Raw genomic sequence first — 22,155 nt, 5'->3', positions numbered from 1 at the left:
GAGGCAGGGCAGCATCTCCCATCTGACACCCTATAATTACTACTGTAATTAAGTAGCAAACTAGAAACCCAGTTTTTCAATTGTAATTTAAGAGCCACAATAGAGTTAGAAAGACGAGCTGAAAGATGAAAAACCTTTCATTTTGTGAATGCTTGAGGTGTGTTTGATCTGCATTTTAGTCCTATGTAGGATCACACAGACACTTGAACATGATTATGTTTAGATGTGGGACCACTCTTATAAATTTGGAATTGGTTTCAGCTCAGATATGTCAACATATGCATGAAACATTTCAATGTATTCAAAATATGCATTTTATTTCATTAAAGACATACATTTTGCATGGTTTAAAATGTACAAATTGTTTCCCCCCCAATTTCCATGTAAAACACATAAATAAATGCAAGGCTTCTATGCAGAGATAATAAACCGGTTATTTTAATTATGGCAATGCTCACAAAATGAATATATATGAAGTAGCAATGTAGAATATTGCTAAATCTTTGTAGGTCTCCATTCTTGGTCCTTTGCTTCCAGATTATTAAATCTGTTACACTTTAATTGTGTTCTAACGCAAAGTGTGTTCATTTCAAGGCATGCAAATAGTTCTGAAGTTAAAGTGGAATTGCTAACAATATCACAGATTGCAGTTTAAATATTGAAGACATGAGGAGATTCTTTTCAAGAATAGCTCTGCACACATGCATATTAGAATAGAAAAATTTTATTATTGAGGAAGCTTGGTTTCAAAGTGATTAAGATCAAATTGTAAGCCACTATTCCAAATATACGAGACAACAGATGTAAATCAAGATTGTGATCCTTTTCACACATTGTACTACAGATTATGTTTGGCATCAAAAATAAGAGTGGTAAATTGAATTGCAGTTACAGAATGGGTTGCAAGAGCTTTGAAAGTTACCGTATTTTTGGAGTATAAGATGCACTGGAGTATAAGACGCACCAAAGTTTTGAAGAGGCAATTTTTTTAAAAAAAGTAGGTAGGTAGATAGACGGATAGAGAGGGAGAAAAAGAGAGTGAAATACAATAGGGAGGGAGGGAGAGAGAGAGAGTCGTTAGGTATGTAGGTAGGTAGATAAAGGGAGGGAGGGAGGGAGGGAGGGAGAGAGAGAGAGAAATACAGTAGATAGGTAGGGAGAGAGAGAGTAGGTAGGTACATAGGTAGGTAGAGGGAGAGAGAGAGAAATACAGTAGATAGGTAGGGAGAGAGAGCGAGTAGGTAGGTAGGTGGAGGGAAGGAGGGAGAGGGAGAGAGAAATACAGTAGGTAGGTAGGAAGAGAGAGAGAGTAGGTAGGTAGGTAGATGCTTCAAGGTGTATTTATCTATGTGCTGGAGAAGAAAATCACTGACAATCTGCAGCACCTAAGACTTTGTTTCTGCTGGCACAGCACTTGATCAATTAATTCTCATCAACCCATTAAAGAGCTTTCCAAAAGGGGGGAAAAAGTTTTTGCACCCTGCAAACCTCCCCAGAAACAGCCTGTTTTTCACGAAAATGCGCCCCCACTCTTTTTAAAAAAAGGCATGAATACCCTTGGGGGGGGGGGCTTGCAGAGTGCTCCTGGGGGGGTGGGGGCCTCCAAAAATGAGCAAAAAACAGCCCATTTTTTGTAAAGAAAATGCATGCATAGCCTTATGGAGGCTTAGAGTGTGCTGCTGGGGATGGGGGGAGGGAACGACCAGTTTTTTGCTCATTTCTGCCCTCTCTAGCCTCCATGAGCTGTCTGAAAGCCTCCATAAGGGTATGCTTGGCCATTTTGGTGAAGTGGCGGGGCTTTGGGAGGCAAAAAATGCTGTATTTGATGTATAAGACACACCCAGATTTTCAGCCTCTTTTTTGAGGAAAAAAGGTGCATCTTATACTCCGAAAAATATGGTATGTAATTAGAACTAGTCATTCTGTAGAGCCCTTGGTGCTCTCTAAATTTGATTATTTTCTGGCAGATCTTAATTATCCAGCTAGGTAACTTCATCAGTGCACAATGAACATCATGAAACATCTGTAAAATGAAGAGAGCAGCAAGGACTTCACAGTTCAACCCTGAGCTACAAAAATTCTATTAGTACTAGCCATCCTATACTCTCTCTCTCTCTCTCTCTCTCTCTCTCTCTCTCTCTCTCTCTCTCTCTCTCTCTCTCTCTCCCTCCCTCCCTCCCTCTCGCCCCCTACACTCGTTTCAAAGTTCTGACAAATGAGCATGCACAATCTTTTATCATCCTGAATTGGTTTTCTTACTTTTGTTTTGTTATCTATTACTTCCTAAAGATTTTAGGTTTTGCTATTATTTTCCAATCTTGGGGTTTTCCTGAGCTTGCTGATACTCTCTGCTGCTTCTCTCCAATTCTACAAGCATTAAATGTCTGAGTTTGTTACCAGGAGTGATAACATTATTTTTTAGCAATGCCAAATCCTTTTGTTCTATCTTCTGGAAAAAGTTTTCAGTGTTCCGAGAAGATTGTAAATATAAAATCCTCTATTTAACTATGCAAATACATAAAAAAGGAACAGAGTGTGGAAAATGAACTATTTATTAACAATAATGACTAAAAATAGATTCTAAGGACTTTACTGAGAAGACTTGCTTATTTTACATCAGAATTCACAAAACGGAGGCGATAGCACTGCTTCCAAATTAGACCCCAGATTCCTTTTCACACCTTGTAAGTGATATATTTTGGGACATCTGCAGAGACAGAAAGTGCACGATGTACTTTTCCAATTTGGATCTGGTGAGTTTTACTACTCATTTCATCTCCTCGCTTTTTTTTCTCTCAGAATCTTTTTGCTTTCCTCTCGCCTCCTCTTATTAACCGGGTTTCGAGGATCATAAATTTCAAATGTGTCTTCATCTTGCACACTTGCGTCTTTTACTTTTCTGGTTTTGTCCTCAAAGTGGAGCACATGTGACATCCTATAAGATTTTAAAAAAAAGACATAATAGCTGGACAAACTTTAGATACTGTAAGCAAATAAAGCCTGAACAAAACATTTACTTCCACACAGAAAATCATAAACAGTCTTACCAAAAGTTTGTGTTTTTTTTTGCTAACAATGAAAGTAAAAATTAGGAACATAGTTGCCTCATTAGGCATTTGAATTATTGTGTCTCCTGAAACAATTTCTGTTAGGAATATAATCTAACAGTTGGGTTGGCAATATATAAATCATATAGCAATGTTGTACCTGTTTCTTTAAATCACGCTGTAAAATGTGATTGGCTGCTGTTTTCCTCAATCAGCCATAAGAGGGAGCCAGAATGACTGTTAGCTCTCTGTTTGTTAGATGCTGGGCTGATCTGATCTGAGTGTTTTGGAAGCTGACTGTTAGAAAGTGCCGTGAGCTGTTGTAAGTTTTGCAACTGCTAGCAAACTTTGAGTACCGGACTGTTTGTATGATTATGGACTATGTTATTTGGATTAACCCTTAACTGAAAGACATTGATGACTGACTGTCTTATCCGTGTATGACTTGTTTGATGGACTCTGATACCTCTATTTCCACGAAAGTAAAAGCCTATTTAAATTGCAGTGTCTCTGTATGCTGGTCTGTGTCTTCTCCAATGCCACTCTCACAATGCTTCTCGGAATGCACTCGCTCTCCCAATGGGGAGCTTACCTAACAATTTCTACCAAAAACAATTCAGGAATTTCATTCCTTCTTCCTTTGGAAACCCCACCTCCACCTTTGCTGCTGCCACCTTCCTCTCTGGTTTTTTTTGGTCAATAAATAGAATAAAACACCAACAAAGAATAAGACATTTACAGACATTTATTACGATTTATAGGCCGCCCTTCTCCCTGAGGGGACTCAGGGCGGCTTACAATCACGGGAGGGGGGGTGCAATAATACAAGACAAACAGTGAGTAAACAAGATAAATTATAAAACACCAACTTGCATTCAACAGTCAAGCAACACTCGGGCCGGTAATTTAAAACTTATCCCCAGGCCTGCTGGGAGAGCCAGGTCTTAAGGGCCGTGCGGAAGGTCTGGATGGTGGTGAGGGTACGAATCTCAACGGGGAGATCGTTCCACAGGGTCGGAGCTGCAACAGAAAAGGCTCTCCTCCGTGTAGTCGCCAGTCGGCATTGATTGGCGGATGGAATCCGGAGGAGGCCCAATCTGTGCGATCTAATCGGTCGAAGGGAGGTAATCGGCAGAAGGCGGTCTCTCAAGTACCCAGATCCACTACCATGGAGTGCTTTAAAGGTGGTCATCAATACCCTGAAGCGCACCCGGAGATCGACAGGTAGCCAGTGCAGCTCGTGGAGGATAGGTGTAATGTGGGCGAACCGCGGTGCGCCCACTATCACTCGCGCGGCTGCATTCTGGACTAACTGCAGTCGCCGGATGCACTTCAAGGGCAACCCCATGTAGAGCCCATTGCAGTATTCCAGCCTAGAGATCACAAGGGCTCGAGTGACTGTTGTGAGAGCCTCCCGGTTCAGGTAGGGCCGTAACTGGCGGACCAGGCGAACCTGGACAAATGCCCCCCTGGTCACAGCCGACAACTGATGGTTAAAAGTCAGCTGTGGATCCAGGAGGACTCCTAGATTACGGACCCTATCTGAGGAGTATAAAATTTGATCCCCCAGCCTGAGTGTTGGAATGTCAGCCAAATTGTTGGGAGGGAAACACAACAGCCACTCGGTCTTGTCCGGGTTGAGTACCAGTTTGTTAGCGCTCATCCAGTCCTTAACGGCCTCAAGGCCCCGGTTCATCACGTCCACCGCTTCATTGAGTTGGCACGGGGCGGACAGATACAATTGTGTATCGTCCGCATATTGATGGTATTTTATCCCGTGCCTCCGGATGATCTCGCCCAGCGGTTTCATGTAAATGTTAAATAGTAGGGGGGATACGACCGAACCCTGCGGCACCCCATATGTTAGGGGCCTCAGGGACGATCTCTGCCCCCCGACCAACACCGACTGCGACCTGTCCGAGAGGTAGGAGGAGAACCACTGCAAAACAGTGCCTCCCACCCCCACCTCCCGCAGTCTTCGCAGAAGGATACCATGGTCGATGGTATCGAAAGCCGCTGAGAGGTCAAGGAGAACCAGGATGGACGCATGTCCTCCATCTCTGGCCCTCCAGAGATCATCGGTCAATGCGACCAAAGCGGTTTCAGTGCTGTAACCGGGTCTGAAGCCGGACTGGAAGGGGTCAAGATAGCTAGCTTCCTCCAAGGCCCGTTGAAGCTGGAAGGCCACCACCTTCTCAACAACCTTCCCAATAAAGGGGAGGTTGGAGACAGGACGATAGTTGTTTAAAATGGCTGGATCCAAGGATGGTTTCTTCAGGAGGGGTCTCACCACCGCCGTCTTAAGTGCGGCGGGGAAGTGCCCCTCCCGAAGAGAGGCGGTCATGACCGCCTGGATCCAGCCATGTGTCACCTCCCTGCTGTTGGCAACCAGCCAGGAGGGACACGGGTCCAGAATACAGGTGGAGGCACTTACAGCTCGAATGGCCTTGTCCACATCCCCAGAGGCAACATCCTGGAACTCAACCCAGAGATGGTTTGCCAAGTAATCCCCCTGTGTCTCGGCTGGGTCTACGGCGGTGGAGTCCAAGTCCGAACGAAACCGAGCAACTTTGTCCGCCAAGAATTGGGCATAGTCCTCAGCCCTACCCTGCAAGGGGTCTCCCGCATCCCTCCTATTATTTAAAAAAAAATAATGTCTGTAACAAAGAATAAATCCAATTTGTTACACTTTTATCCTGGGGTTGTGCAACATATTCCAGATGCACAGGCCCATGAATATAGCACCTGTCCAAAATCTCTTGAAACAGCCATGGCTTTTCCTGAAATTGCATATCGGTAACAGAAGGTAGCCGGATGATTATACTAAGGCAGTGTTTCTCAACCTTGGCAGAGCTGGCTGGGGGATACTGGGAGTTGAAGTCCACAGGCCTTAAAGTCGCCAAGGTTGAGAAACACTGTACTAAGGAAAAGGCTCAGCCTGCTAAAGTCCTGCAGACAAGACACTGCCCATGTGGCCCTGGAGGTTACAACGTGCTTTCTTGAGGTGGCATTAAAGCATTGCAAGGTCTGCTATACATACACATGTCAAATAGCCAAATATGTTAAAGTCCAGATCAAATGAATGGAGATTCCATTTTAAAATGTCCAAGCAATTAACTGGAATTGCTATGAAAAACCTCAGTATACATTTTTCTTGGCTACAGAATATTAATACAATACAATAGCAGAGTTGGAAGGGACCTTGGAGGTCTTCTAATACAACCCCTTGCCTAGGCAGGAAACCCTATATCGTTTCAGACAAATGGCTATCCAGCATCTTCTTAAAGACTTCCAGTGTTGGGACATTCACAACTTCTGGAGACAAGTCGTTCCACTAATTAATTGTTCTAACTGTCAGGAAATTTCTCCTCAGTTCTAAGTTGCTTCTCTCTTTGAATAGTTTCTCTTCTTGATTAGTTTCCACCCATTGATCTATGGGTATTCATCAAGTATGGTTGGTGTTTTGTTTGGCTTTGACATCTAGCCCTATTTGTGACTGCATACTCAATGGCCGAATCCCCTCTCATTACTTTCTCTCCCTGATCTCAACCAAGTCCCCCACCCTCAGACAGCACATTATGAGAAAGGAGTCACAATCAGTTCTCAAGTGTATATAATCTGCGCCACTTATGTGCAGTTAAATTGTGGCCATAACATTTTTATGGCTTTTGATAATTATGCTTGTCCCACACATCAAGTTTATATTTTGGTGGTCCTTCAGGCTTTAAATATCAATTACTGGAGAGGATGGTATAATTTTGGTAACAGAAAAATTTGCATAGAATTGTGCCTTGTCCCTGCCATCCCATTTAAGCATTTTTCTTTTAAATGTTGGCTCCTCACAGTAGATCATTTTAGCCTAAACAAAATGATGGATATATAAGTCATACCTGCCTATATTAGGCAGAATTTGATAGGATGGTTTCACAGAGGTGATAGGGCTGCATAAATCATTCCATAGAAGTTATTTGCAAAGCACTTTAGTATGACTGAACTGTTTCATTTTGAAGTATTCCTGTAGCGGCATCCTTGATCCACAGTTGTTTCAAAAATTATTGCAGCTGCCTCCACAAGCACGTGCCAGTTTCGTCTAGTGGTTAAGGCAAGGGTGTCAAACTTGATTTCATTGAGGCCTGCATCAGGGTTGTGTTTGACCTTGGGATCCAGGTGGGTGTGGCCAGCTCGACATCACTCATGTCGGGGGCTCCTGTGTGCCCCGAGCGGTCTGCCAGCAAAAACAGAGCTTGGAAAATGGAGCTCCACTTTCACTAGTAGAGAGTTGCAGGAGGACGTCGCAGCCTCCTGAGCTCCATTTTCACTGCCAGAGGCATTGTGGGCCAATCCGTTGCTGTTTCCAGGGTGGCCCTGCAGGCCAGATCTACACACTCCCTGGGCCGGATTTGGCCCATGGGCCTTGAGTTTGACAGCCCTTGATTAAGACATCAAGCTGGGAGACCATAAATTCTAGTTGTTTCTTAGGCATGAAATCCAGCTGGGTGACTTTGATTTGATTTGGCCAATCACTCTCTTCTCAGTCCATCCCACCTCACAGAGTTGTTGTTGTGTGGAAAACAGGACTAGGAAAGAACATTAGGTATGTTCGCCTTCCTGAGTTATTTATAAAAAAATTAATGAAGGTAAGATAATCACTTAATTGGCAGCTCAGCTGAAACTCCCTGACCAGCGAGTGTAATTGGGTACTTCTTTCCCCAAGGCTTGTAAAGGATATAATTGTTTTAACACACCAAAGAAAAGAGATTTATGTTAATTAGGGCCTAATAAAATGTAGTAGTACATGAATTTGCACCATTCCCCTCAATAATTTATGATTTTGCTTTTCCTTAGTTATCCAGAAGGTCTTAATTACATATCTTTAAAGATATTCTTTTTGATATAATATTGATAGTAAATATATAATGCAACAAAAAGAAACCAAACTTAACTAAGGAACAGATAAGACAGGCTAAGTTTCTAGAGACTTCTATCTATCTTGCTGATATAAATGACACTATTGGTTTTGATTTGGAATTTACTCAGTATTGGCTTGCATATTAAAAGCTATTCCAAAAAATTATATGAAAAGAACAAGACAACAAGTCTCCCAGAAGGACCTTAGAAATAATGAAGCTGTTACCAGTTAGGAATGTCTTTCAACTTCTCTATTAATCACATTGCTTTCTCTACCATTTCTCATGAATGCTTCAATGAAAAAATTGCCATGATTTCTGAAGCTGGTAAAGAAATCTCTTAGAGCACTCTCCTTACAATCAATTAGTGGTGTATAAATCCAGATGAATTGAGCAGACTAGAAATACAAAATTAAATGTAACATTGCTTCTTAATATAAGTATTTCTGTAACCATCTTTACCATGTTTGCATTAATTCTACTGAATCAAGTTTCAAAGATATGAAGGTTATAAGCTTGCTAGGAAGTATTCCCTATCTTGTTTGGCTCCAAGATGCATCAAAACCTGGAACAGATTAACATATAAACTCTGGTTTTATTAGTAGGTGAAACATATGCAAACATAAAAATCTTTCCACTAGAGATGGGCTCAGGCAAACAAGGTTTTTAAAATGAAATGATATAAGACCAAGATAAGCAAAACTGCTCACGCAAAGAAAAAATTACCAACTGAGTAAGGATTCAGTCACCTCCATCATCTTGGTTGCAATCTGAGAGAAAAATCAGGAGATGGAATTGCTCTCTGTATCTCTGTTTTTAATTACCTTCCAAAATATTATCTCACAACTCTAGGTAGCCACCAGAGGCTTTTGAATTCATCTTCTCTAGTGCCTTAGCCAGCATGACCATTAGGGGAATTTGAGCACAGCATATCTACAAGCCGCATGGTTGGAGAAGGACAGCCTAAGAGAGGGTATTCAACCAGAGGCAAAAAACTCGGCAGGTAACACTGCATGCTTGAGGAAGCTTTATCTCCTAACGAACAGCTGTTTCAAGCAGAAGGCAGATCTCTTGCTGAGATCATTACTTCTTCAACAGAAGAACGAAGCCTACAGAATCAAGCTTTCTTGGCATAGCTGAGGAACATCTTTAGCTATTAAGCAGTAACCGTTCCAGCAACATTCCTCTAAGCAAGGGGTGAGAAGACTCGGCTCAATATCTTTTTAAAAAAATAATAATAATAATCCAGATTTTCTATAGATCTTCAGAGTATCTAAGGCACTTTTACAGTATTTATCCGGTGTCAGTATGCTGACATTTCATATATTTATCTTTTGAACTTGTACAACTTCAAGCAACATTACTGTGCAGCTGGGGCTTATCTCCAGAAGTTTACATCAGGTCATGCTCCAATTTTGCAACACATAAAACTGAAAGTTACAAAGTAAGTTAGCCATTTTATTTTGCTAGGAGTTTTAAACAATTCCATTTTGTACTGCTCAAGAAGTACAACTTATAATAATTTACAAAGAAAGTTACCTGCAGTATTTCCCCCCCAAATATGTCTTGATAAAATCACTTAGAATAAGCACCACTTTTTCACTTTTAACAGCAACAGTTCTAGTAACTTAAATCCGAGCTCCTCCTCCATGTGTTAACATAAATAAGAAATATAAAATCAGTAATTAAAAAACATACAGAGGTTACAAATTATTTTAAGACAAGGGCTGGTGATTCTAGCCTAACCTATTAAACAACTCCTTAAATGAGTGAGAACCTGAACAGGTAGTTTACCTGATGGAACCATCAAATGGAGCCAGTATAATAATGCAGAGGCATAGAGAAGAAAGAAAAGAGGAAGAAACCATCCCAAAATACATTCCACAGATACAAAACAATCAGCCCAAAAGTGATAGAGTCAAATATGCCGCATGTCCTTCACACACTCATCAGTGACAAGATGAGCTAACAGCTCTAAAAAAGCTACCATGGTTTTCATTATTAAGACTCCCTTATAATTCAAGAAATATAATACCCTATTTGCCTCTGCTGAGAAAGCTACCAAGACAGCATAATACTAGTAAGGGAAAAATACTAAGACCAAATACAATACTGCATCATTTTAAACATAACAATAGAGATAGGCAACTTAACTGACAACTGATGGAAGCTGTTAATCTGAGCGCCCCCCCCCCAAGTCTCCTCACTCCCTTAACTTGATGCCTTCTCACCAAAGCTCTTCAGAATGTCAAAAACATGTAAGTGACAACATCAAATTAATTGTGTATTATTGTGTATTTCAGGCAGAAGAAATTTGCCTTTCTCAAAGAGAGTTGGTGAATACCCTTATTTGGTCAAATATTGAGATTTTTGGGGGGGGGGGAGAAGAACCTCAGTTCTTGTCACATGGCCTGAATACAAGGCAACCACCCACCCAACATTGTCTGCCTCTGGATGATATCATGCCAGGAGGATGCATAACTTTAGTCAACCGGCTGCTCTACAGAAACTACAAAGACTGTACAATAAACAACAAAGATTTTGTGCTGCTTTATTCTGTATGCCCACAAAGTATATTAAAGTTGGAGACACAACAATAGGCATTGCCTAAACTGACGCACACATAAAACAAAGGCTGGTTAGAACTGTGCCCCTTGTGCAATGCCAGGATAAACAACACAAAGCAACAGATAATGGAGAAAACCTACAAATCACTTCCATATTTAAAATCAAATTAGTTCAGCAAGATTAATTATATTGCAAAGTACACCAATGATGACTATTGTAAATAATCAGCTCTATATTTCATGTAGTATGTTAGGTTCACCCTGACAATGATGCATGATGAAAAAACAGCTGGCTTTTAAAACTTTGTCAGCCCTTGTAAGGGCTTTCTTTAAAAAATGTTTAAAGTTTTGACTTTAAAGCTATATTTCTTACATAGAATCTAGGTCCTAAGAATGTTGTGGTGACTGGGGGGCGGGGGGGGAGGGCTTCTGCTAATTTCCTGCAATATTCTCTTCCTAAAGTATGGCATACAACAGGGGTGTCAAACTCAAGGCCCACGGACCGAATCTAGCCTGCAGGATGCTTAGATCTAGCCCTCAAGGCATCCCTGGAAACAGCAAAGGACTGGTCCGCACTGCTTCTACCAGTGAAAATGGAGCCCGGGAGGCTGAGGTGGCCTCCTACAACCTTCTGCCAGTGAAAATGGAGCTCCGTTTTCACTGGCAGAGGGTTGCAGGGGGCTGTCGCAGCCTCCCAAGCTCCGTTTTTGTGGGCTGAGCACTTGGGCCACCACAGGCGCCCCCAACATGAGTGACGTCGAGCTGGCCATGGCCACTCTGGCCACGCTCCACCCCCAGGGTCAAACACAACCCTGATGCGGCCCTCAATGCAACAGAGTTTGACACCCCTGGCATATAAGAAGTGTGTGGATTTAAAAGTCCCAAGCATAACAGGAGATTTATTAATTTCCCTACACCAATGAAATTACATGTCAGAGGAGAGAGATTCAGGCAGCTTCCAATGGGGTAAGAGGTCCTGCAGAGGACTGCAAAAATGACTTTCTTTTACTCCCACCCAGTCCATGGGTGCCGACACTGAGGATATTTGCATGACTGGCTGCATATCATCTGCCTGCTCACTAGCTTTTGGTTCTTGTCAGCACTTCGTTTGAGCCCAGACAGTCAATGTGTGTCTAGGATTGTGGGATGTTCATGTCTATAAAGAAAGCAACAGAAATGAGGTTTTGGCTTTGCCATGGCCTCTCAAGCATACTAGTCAGTGGGAAGGTATGCCTTTAAATCTTGGAAATTTCCAAGAAATAACACAAACAATGTTATTTGTAACGTTAGAAGTGTAAATGACAAGAAGAAAAGATTGCAACACTTCTTTTTCTATTTACCCTAAAATTGCAGCATGCAAAAATAGGCAGACAGACGAAACAGCTAAGTGATTCCACAGATCAAAACTAAAATTTTCTTACCTAAAAAAGAAGTGTTAGTTGTACTGGAAGAATGAACTCCCTGGCATTCTTTTCATTACCAGCAATGTAGTGGGTGGCATAAAAAATGGAAGGACAAATGAGAAACAGAAGTAACCCAGAAGAAAAATAAATCAAGGAAGACATGTAAAGAATGAAAGGGGACAGAACAAGCAGGGACTGAGAAGGCAAGATTGACAGAGAAATAACGGACAAAGTGTTGACAATCAAATTGTAAAGAAAAGATGAAGAAAAAGAAAATCACGAACCCCTCATCCAATAAATATTGAAATGAAATAATGGCAAAACATCTAAAGTTTCCCATAGTTTCTATGCAAAATTATGTGTTTCTAACTCCATTTGAATCAAGTGGTTTAAATATGCCTAAGTTTAGACAAACGTCTGGAGAAATTAAACTAAAAAATATCACTACTAAATTGTAGTAGTGCAGGATATTTTGATTAACGTCTCGATCTAGCTCTTTTTATGCAACTTGCCGTATTTTTCAGAGTATAAGATGAACCTTTTTCCCTCAAAAAAAGGGGGGGGTGAAAATCTGGGTGCGTCTTATACACTGAATAGAACATTTTTGCCTCCTGAAATCTCGCCCCCTTTGCAAAAAGAGCCATGCATAGGCTTCCAGAGTGCTCCTGGGGGCTGGGGAGGGCAAAAATGAGCGAAAAATGGGCCACTTCTTGCTTGTTTTTGCATCCCCCAGCCCCCCCGAGCACTCTATAAGCCTCCTAAAGGCTATGCATTTCCTTTTTTTGATGAAAAACGGGCCAATTTTGGGAGGTCTGCAAAGTGCAAAAACGGTTTTTTTTTTTATTTGCCTCTTCAAAATCTTGGTGCGTCTTATACTCCAGTGTGTCTCATACTTTGAAAAATGCAGTATTCTATTAGGGCTAAAAGGCATTAGGAGATGAGTATGGCCTGAATAATATATCACTTCTGCTATGATTGCACTTTCTCCTTTTTTTCTTCCCCCTATCCTTTGCACAAAGCAGCCTCTGTTTAAAATAAATCTCATTGAAATAAATGAAGATTCTGAAGAGGCACTACTTGGTGGATTGCAAACATAATCTTCAGAGACAAGACCTGCAAATCTTAAAATGTACTTTAAAGTGTAGTGGGAGTACTTAATCAATCACATGAGAGAGAAAGAGAGAGAGAGAGAGAAAGAGACTTTGGTCCAAAACCAAAACTGTGATAAAAAAGGCTAATTAGTAGGAGCAATGGAAGAAAGATGGATGTACTGCCTCCAAACTCAAAACAGCAAAATTAATTACTAAAGAGAATTTGCACACAAATCTCTTGAGGTCTAAATGAGGTCTCTAGAAGGTTACACATTTCTTTAATTCTGAAGAAATGAATGTGGATAAATAATTCCAGACTTTCAAGAGAATGATAATTCTCAACGGGGGTGGTATGCAGAGGCATTCAAGTGGCATGCAACCACTCTTGCCAACTGCAACAAAATGAGAGCTATCAGGAAGAGATGGCAAAATGGGAGCTATTAGGAAGAGATGGCAACACTTGGGAAACAGCTTGTAAGAAAAAAGAGGCAAACACACATACAAGAGCAGAAAAGTAAATGCCAGTGCATAAACATATGCATGACAATTAGAACGTAACTAATTCTCACTCAGCCATAGAAATCAACCTTGTAAGAGAGACCTGGGAAGTCCTACCTTTGGACAGCAGTGGCCAACAGGGACAAGTATGTGCTTCTGCATCTGTTTGCTGAATGCCAGTGGCTTTGCCTGCCTTTCCCCAATCTATTTTGTATTACTCAAGCTCCCAAATTTGTATTCCTTCCAAGTTGCAAGGTTGACAAATGGCCCAACAAAAACTCTTTAAAGGCCTGTTTGAGAGCAAGTACCACTGTTCATGTGTCATTTCTGATAATGCAAAGCACCTTCTGATCAGAGGCCAAGACGCAGGGATATCTTTGCTATTTTATACTTGTGGTTGCCAGAGAACTCTGAGAAACTATGGTTGTCTCATGGGAATGGATTTCACTCAAATGCTCTGCTGGATGAAGCAGTTCATGGGGAAAAGCCCACTTAGGCCAACCTTTGATAGCCTCTATACTCACATTCATGAATATATTCACATCCATGCTACCTGCTCCTCAGTATCAAGAAAGAAACTACAGTATGGATCAAGACATTACAGGTAGTCCTCAAGTGACATCCACAACAGGGGACAGAATTTATGTCGCTAAAGAAGATGGGTTGTTAAACAAGTCATACTCAATTTTACAACTGTTAAATGAATCACTGCAGTTGTTAAGTGAATCATGAAATTAAGTGAATCCGGCTGCCTCCATTGACTTTGCTTGTTGGAAGTTGCCTAGGAAGGTCGCCAATGGCATCTGGGACAAGGCAACGGTCCTAACTACAGTTGTAAGAACGAGGTCTGGTTGTACATCACTCTCTTCAGTACTGTTCATAATATTTCATATGGTAATTTCATCACTTGCTTCCCCCATGGGGTCTATACTGGGAAAAACTAATAGGAATTAGAGGGAAAAGACTAGGCTGATTGGAGCAAGAAAGTATTATCCTTGCACAATGTGTGTGGAGGGATGTTTCTTTGCAGGTTAGTTGTATTTGCTTTTTGTTTTGATGTGATCTTTGGAGTTTTCAATATTATTATATTTTTTACCATTGAAGCATGCTATGAGTATTTCTTAAACCTGCATCATTTGACTTTCAGTAGTATCAAAAGCAACCATGTAGACCATGAAAACAACAGATTAATGTTTATCACAACTGTTAGAACAACAACCCAGAGAGATGAAATCAAGAGAACAATTGCGACTTAAGGGACTGAAATTTGCATTACATTATAATCTAAAATGATGTACTGACGTTATATAACTCCAGGAAAAAAATAGTCAAAATGTATGAGGGCACTTCAAATTTATGTTGTTGGGCAACACGATAGGTCATTTTATCATGCCTGGTGGACTTGTAAACAAGCCAGAAAATGTTGAGTTCAAATACATACACTGATCCAAATAATTTTAAAGACTAAGAGTCAACTGAAGCCAGATCTTTTTGGAATTAATGGACAGACAATAGAAAAGAACCACAGAAGACTATTTTTATATATGATCACTGCTGCCAGACTATTATATGTACAAAAATGGAAAATCTCTGATACACCCACAATTGGAATGGTTGGTGAAGACTAGAGACTAGTAGACATGGCAAAATTGTTTGAAAAAAAGGTCAACTATTAACATTTATTAGTGACTGGAAACCCCTTATGGATTTCTTGCTGAAAAAAGAAAAAACTGTGAGCTTGTGATTTATGGGCTTGTTGATTAGAAAGAGTAACTTGTGGAGAAGGAAATTAAGACGCAACTTTAGAGAGAGTAAAAAATAAATGCATTTTTAACAACTGTCAAAAGATGCAAAAGTTATACCTTCTTTTTTATATTTATCTTTTTCTATTTTCTTACTTATTCAATTTTTCTTCTTTATTGTCCTTTTTCTTTTCTATATTTGTATTGCTTTTATCTTGTTAAAAATCTCAATGAAAACACATTGCAAAATAAAAAAAAATGATTATCATATTTTTATATGAAAAACAGTGAGTTAGCCAATATGCAATTTCTTGAATCTCTCCTGAATGTATGTGAGGTGTATGTGTGCATAATACATACTGATTATATAAGAAATATATTTATTTTTTTGCCATACATGTTATATTCATAACCAAGTTCTTATTTCTTATCTTGACACATTAGTAGTTATGACAGGACTTTTATAAACTTCATCATGAATGATAATTATAATCAAATGCCAATAAACATATAAAATGCTCTTCTCAGAAAACAAATAACATTTTTTTGTTTCTATCATAGTGGGGAACAAATTCTTTTGAATTTGATAGGATTGCTTAAAAACCTCTGTATTAAAACATTTCATCGAAGTTTTCAGATAGTGTAATAATATTGTCTATATTTTAAATCTTGCAGTACATTTCAAATGTCATCCGGACTGAGATTCACTTTGGACCAAGACCGTCCATAAACACAATACAAGACTTGTACTATATTTGCAATTCAGTGTTTTAATTTAAAAAATGGAATGTAATTACAACAGAGGCATAGATTTTCTTTGCCACAAAGAAGAGGGAGTTCAAGGCACTGAGGGTAGAATAAGAAGCAATGGGTGGAAACTAATCAAGGAGAGAAGCAACTTAAAACTGAGGATAAATTTCCTGACAGTTAGAACAATTAATCAGTGGAACAGCTTGCCTCCAGAAGTTGTGAATGCCCCAACACCGGAAGTCTTTAAGAAGATGTTGGATAACCATTTGTCTGAAGTGGTGTAGGGTTTCTTGCCTAAGCAAGGGGTTGGACTAGAAGACCTCCAAGGTCCCTTCCAACTCTGCTATTGTATTGTGTTGTATAGATACTTCAAATTTTATGGGGATGCTTTTATATCCCAAACAAAATAAAGAACTAGATCAAAGGTAAAATATGTGCTCTGATTATTCACTCTTTTTTCTTTCTCTGCCTATAAGTAAGAAAGGCTATTGCCTTATTTAACAGCAATGGGACTTATGTACCAGTCCATAGTGCTTTATAACCCTCTCTAAGCAGTTTACAGAGTCAGCATATTGCCCCCAACAATTTGGATGCTCAGGAATAGAAACTGAGAGTAAGCTTCGGAGTGCCATGTGCAACAGTGTTAATTCAATTTGCATGTGCTTTCATGTGCGCAGATGCACATTTATTGTGCTACAACTCCAATGACGAATAGGAATAAACAACGGGCAACCCCACTCACCCAGCATTCTCAAGGCAAAACTGTCATTCTTTGCAGAAATCTAGTTGCTAATATACATTCTACTTTGTAAAATGCTGTCACAGGTTGATCTCCCTCCCCACCCCCGTTTTAAGGGCCCCAGATTGATCATTCTGCTCTTAAAACATTCTGAACAATCTGTCTGGTGGGATATTAATGTGTCTACAAAAAAGCAGGCTATCAGAACTCGCAACCCTGCTCCATAAAAAAGCAACTGGGTTTTGCAACCGCATCAGGACACAGACATATAAAACCATTCTGATTTATGATTCCAGTATTTCCACTGGGGAAGCAAAGACATGATGCCTTTGTTCTATCATTTACAGGAACAGTTCACACATACACTATATTTAAAACATTTCCCAAAACTGCTACAGAAACATACTTCAAATGTTTTGATAAAGAAGATTAATCAAGTGCTCTCAAAAGTACATACCAGTAGTGCAAATGGATATGAGACATGATAATGTGAAGGCCAGATGTCATCCCAGACAGCAGAATGATGTACACAGAGTTGCAAAGCACGTCTTATAAGATACAGGGACGTTCAGACTGGAGTAGGTCAATAATTCAATTAGTCTAATACCCTAGCTATGCTGTTTCACTGGCCCAAGAGCTCTGAACAGTCTTATGGTAGCAAACAACTCAGGGATCAGAGAACCTGGCAAAACCTGAACAATGCCAGAAGTAGTATGGAGGATTGCAAAGCTTTCCATAAACAGGCCCAGACAATTAACAAGAAGTGAGACCTTTAATCAAATCTTATCTAGTGTAGCCAGCTCTGGCTTTTATGATCAGAGCTGGAAAATCCTTGATGGACCGGCATGTAAGTGCCCAGATATGTGGTGCTGAAGCCTACATTTTTAAAGAAAGGCCTATAACTACCCAAAGGAATCCTTTATAAAACAAAACCCATATAGCAGTGTTTCTATACAATGTTATAGTTGTGACATGGCCCAATTCTCTCTAAAGAAAGTTGTTATGTTTGAGGTGCAATCCACCAGCAGTGTTTCTGTTCCAATTGGAACAATTTTTCCTCCTGGTTATAAAGTTCTCATACTTAATTCTATGGGCTGGCAAGCTTTGTAATAACGATATCTGTCTGGCACTAGAATATTTCATTTATGCTCACTGAACGCTCTCAATTCTTGCACACGATTAAGACTCTGTTTAGATTCACCCTGTGGATTAGAAAGGCAGTGTGCCTTTATTATTGCCCCAGAAACAAATATTTAAGATTGGTAGTTTGGACATAAATTGATATACATGTTTTAGTTGATTTCCATAATGTTTCGCCTTTGTCATGTAATAAACAACCAGAATATTAAAAAGTTAGATTAAAAAATATATATTTTAAAATCCATTTTAAAAAAAAAACACAGATTGAGCAAAATGCATGAAAAACAACTCTTTTTTTTCTGAGTGATGAAATGTATTTTAACAATAAAAATTACGGCTCTGGCAGGAGAGCTCCATGTTATGCAACATCCCCCCCCCTCTCTCTGGGAGAACAATTTGCCTCATAGAGCAGTCAGTGTTGCACTGGAATTGTGGTACAGAAAGCTACGTATTGCATATGTTAATATTCCAGCCAATAATATTATAGACATTACACCATAATGCACAAGAGATGAGTGAAATTGCTTCTCTATAAGATTGGCCTAGAGCAGGAGCCTCCAATTTTGGCAACTTTAAGCTTGGAGAACTTCAACTCCCAGAATTCCCCAGCTGAAGTTGAAGTTCGCCAGGTTAAAGTTGCCAAGGTTGGAGATCCCTGGACTAGAGTAGGGATGGTAAACTGGAGTTGTCTAGGCTGAACTACATTCCCATTATTCTTGAGCAATAATTATCTGGGATTAATTGATGATATTTAATCACATTAAAAAAAATTCTAATAAGCAGGTGATAGAACTAATTAACTTTTGCTATAATAATTATTTAAAAAAACCCAACAACAAGAAGTCATCATTGCTGTAGAATGCAATCATAAGATATTTTATTGATCTGGGAATTTCAAGTGGTTTTAATGGTTTAACTAAGGAGCTTTGGTGCTTTTTCATGCAGAATTATATTTGCTTTCTACAGTATACGGTTTTGAAGTAAGATATAATGAAAAACAGAATAATAATGTTTTAAGTAAATATTTTAAAAGAGAAAGACTGACCAGATACAGTAATATAAAACTTATGATTAAAACCATTGCTCTGTTCCAACCTATTAATAACTACACATACTTGAGGATTTTGAATCTTTAAAGGAAAAATTACAAAATGTAAAAGATTGAACTGAGTGGACACAAGATTTAGAATGCTAGGCTTATAAGGCAAAGATAAAAGAACTGGCTATGTTTAGTCTATAGGAAAGGGGGAAAATAAACTTAATTATAGAAATAGTCAGATTTATACCTATGATTAAATTCAAATAAAGTGAATTAGTGGGTTTAATGAATTATTGTGTTCATATAGAAATGTAGCTGATTAATTAACTTTGTATATTATTGCAGAGCAATATAACTTTTGTCTAAGTTTGGCTTCCATTTTAAGAAAGCACAAGTGAATAATAGGGATTTTTCCATTGGAATTGGTCTAAAATACAGGAAACACTAACAGGTTAATCCTACAGACAAAAACTATTTTCCTATGATCTTTGAGTTTCATTGTATATTTTAGCATTTTTCTACAGTAACAAAACAAGTAACAGGAAGGCAAGCTTATAGATACACAGTGTATATTAAAAAGCGTTCAATATTATGATTTGCCATTTTGGAAAAAATAACTATAAGAATGCTTTTGTCACCCCAACCATCAAAAACTGATTAGAAAATAATATTTCTATAGAAGCTCTTAAATATCACATTACCTCACATTAAAACTACATTACTATTCTCAGACTTGGGCACATAATCAGCATATTTGTACAAAGTTATCTAAGTTGCATAAGGTCTATGCTTTTGTTTCAGAACACAAATTATACACTTTTCCACTGTTTGGCCAGTCAGGCATGGTATTATCCATGCTCAGCCAACAAGCCCAAAAGTATTTAAAAAACCCAAAATAAAATTCAGAGTCAGAGAGTTTATGAGGAGTTGTTTTTGTTTTGTCAGTTTTTTTACAAGAAGAAAAGGCCATAATAGCTTTAAAGAAGCTGGAAAACTCATTTTATGTTCTGCTTCAAGAAAAAAAAAATATTGGTGAAGTTAATGGTATGGTGAGTAGCATGTTTTGAATTCCATTTTATGATTTTACTCCTATAGTAGATGTTTAATGTATATACTTAATTACTATAAGCTGCAGAGTCTCATGATTGGAGCAGATATAAATTTGATACATATGTGCTGTTGAAATTACTTTGGAGCTTTAGTTTTAATTGTGACCGATCTCTGAGGAGGTTGTAGTGTTCTATATTTTTTTTAAGCACTTGTTGCAGCCAAACTTTATCTCTGTTGGAATTATATGAAAACAAGCAGTACAAATACAGGTAGTCTTCAACTTACAACTACAATTTAGCCCAAAAATTCTGTTGATAATTGATACAGTTGTTAAGTGGGTTTTGCCAGATTTTATGACCTTTCTTGCCACAATTGTTAAGTGAATGGGCATTGGGACTTACCTGATACGCTCATTCTCACTGCACTGTCAGATAGGGTTAACTCCATCCAGTGACCAATAGAGCTGAGTCTACAGTTTATAAAACCATCCTCCATGCAGCTCCTCCCCATCTTTCAACGAAGGTGGACTGTAGACTGACGTGTAGTTGATATGATGATGGAGAGGAAAAGAAAAAAGAGAAGGAAGAGAGAGATCTACTCTCATCCTATCAAAGGCGGGACCCTAACCGGAACAGGGTGGGGCTGACTGCTGTCTCCACCTGCAGTGAGAATAAACGTATCAGGTATTTACCAATGCCCATTCTCCACGATTGGTGGAGATAGCAGTCAGACATACCCATGCTTCTCAAGGGAGGGATCCTGTCTCCATGGAGTCCAATGAATGGACTTGTTGTAACACCCTCCTTCCAAATGCAGCTTCTACAGAAGCAAAAAGGTAATTTTATAATGGCGAATAAAGGGGACTGGGGATGTCCACATGGCTGCCCTACAAATTTTCTCCAAGAAGGCCTGAGTAGCCCAGGTGCAGACCTGACCACACTCCAGGTGGAATGAGCCATTATGCCTTGTGAGGACACAGATCGTTTGCCCTGTATGCCTTAGAAATGCAGGCTCTGTCAGCACCCTACAGTTGAAGAAGAGACGTTGGAACCAAGGGAAGCTGGTTTAAAGGAAATTAGTAAGGCCTCAGAATGCCAAATTGAAGCTGTATGTTTGATGTAAATACGTAAGCCTCTGAGAATGTCTAGGGTATGCCACTTGTGTTCTAACCTATGAGTAGGATGGGGACAAAAATTTGGTAGTACAAGTTTCTGAATTTTATGAAAGGATGAGTTTACTTTGGGAGTAAATGCTGGATTGAGACAGAGAACGATCCTATCTGCATGAATGATGCAGAGGTCGCTTCTAATCGCTTCTAAATTCACCTCACTGAAGTCACTGTGATCAAGAAGGTGACCTTGAGAGTGAGGTACTGTAGTGAGACGGTCCATAATGGCTCAAATGGAGCCTTGGTGATAAAGTCTAAAACCTTGGTTAGGTCCCAAGTTGGGTACCTATGAATGGTGGGAGGACAAATGTTGGTCGCTTCTCGGAGGAACTGTCGAATATGTGCCTGATGAGAGATAGGCTCACCTGTCGCTAGAGTTAGGACCATAGAGAGGGCTGCCATGTGACATCTCAACATGTTGCGAAAGACCTTTGATGAGGCCCTGTTGCAGAAAGTCTAAAACATTTGCCAGAGAGGCCGACATAGGAATAATGTCAGAGGTGGAACACCACTTGGTAAATGCTGTCCAGGTAGCATTGTATATGCGAGTCGTAGATGGGCGTTGGGAAGCTTGTATGGTCTTAATGACACTGTCCGACAGACCATCTGCTCTCAGCGCCTCCTGCTCAACCTCCATACGGTTAGCTGCAACTAATGGATGCTGGATTGATCCTTGTGAGAAGGAGAGCTTGCACAACGGAATATGCCATGGAGGTGATACTGATAGTGTCATTAGGTCCCCGAACCAAGGACGACAGGATCAATGAGGTGCCAGAAGAAGAATCTCCTCCTCCTCCTCTAGCATTTTCCGCACCATTCTCTGTATTAGAGGCAGAGGGGGAAACATGTATAGAAGGCCTGGGGGCCACAGGCACCGCAAAGCGTCCACCCACTCTGACCCCAGAGCTGCGTACCTTGGAAGCTGGGCATTTTCCCTTGTGGCAAAGAGGTCAAATAGTGGTCTCCCGTATCTGTTGGACAGGTCCTAGAAGAGGCTGCGTGAGATGCTCCACT

The 22,155-nt window shown here is 39.9% G+C and overlaps 1 protein-coding gene across 1 annotated transcript in view; it reads right to left on the bottom strand.

Moving 5' to 3' along the window:
- Positions 1 to 298: 298 nt before the first annotated feature.
- CWC27 (CWC27 spliceosome associated cyclophilin) overlaps positions 299 to 22,155 on the bottom strand; it is a 113,300-nt gene continuing 91,443 nt past the window's right edge. The window contains exon 14 of the mRNA XM_087715561.1: positions 299 to 2,935. Coding sequence (XP_087571687.1) covers positions 2,773 to 2,935 — 163 coding nt within the window. The 3' untranslated portion in view covers positions 299 to 2,772. The remainder of the gene's footprint in view (positions 2,936 to 22,155) is intronic.

This window comes from Thamnophis sirtalis, unplaced genomic scaffold, assembly GCF_051295495.1.
Source record: "Thamnophis sirtalis isolate CommonGarterSnake01/CBP01778 unplaced genomic scaffold, rThaSir2_p1.2 scaffold_5, whole genome shotgun sequence".
In the NCBI taxonomy this organism is placed as follows: Eukaryota; Metazoa; Chordata; class Lepidosauria; order Squamata; family Natricidae; genus Thamnophis; species Thamnophis sirtalis.
Note: the sequence above shows the minus strand (reverse complement) of the source record. Positions and strands in the feature narration are given on the sequence as shown.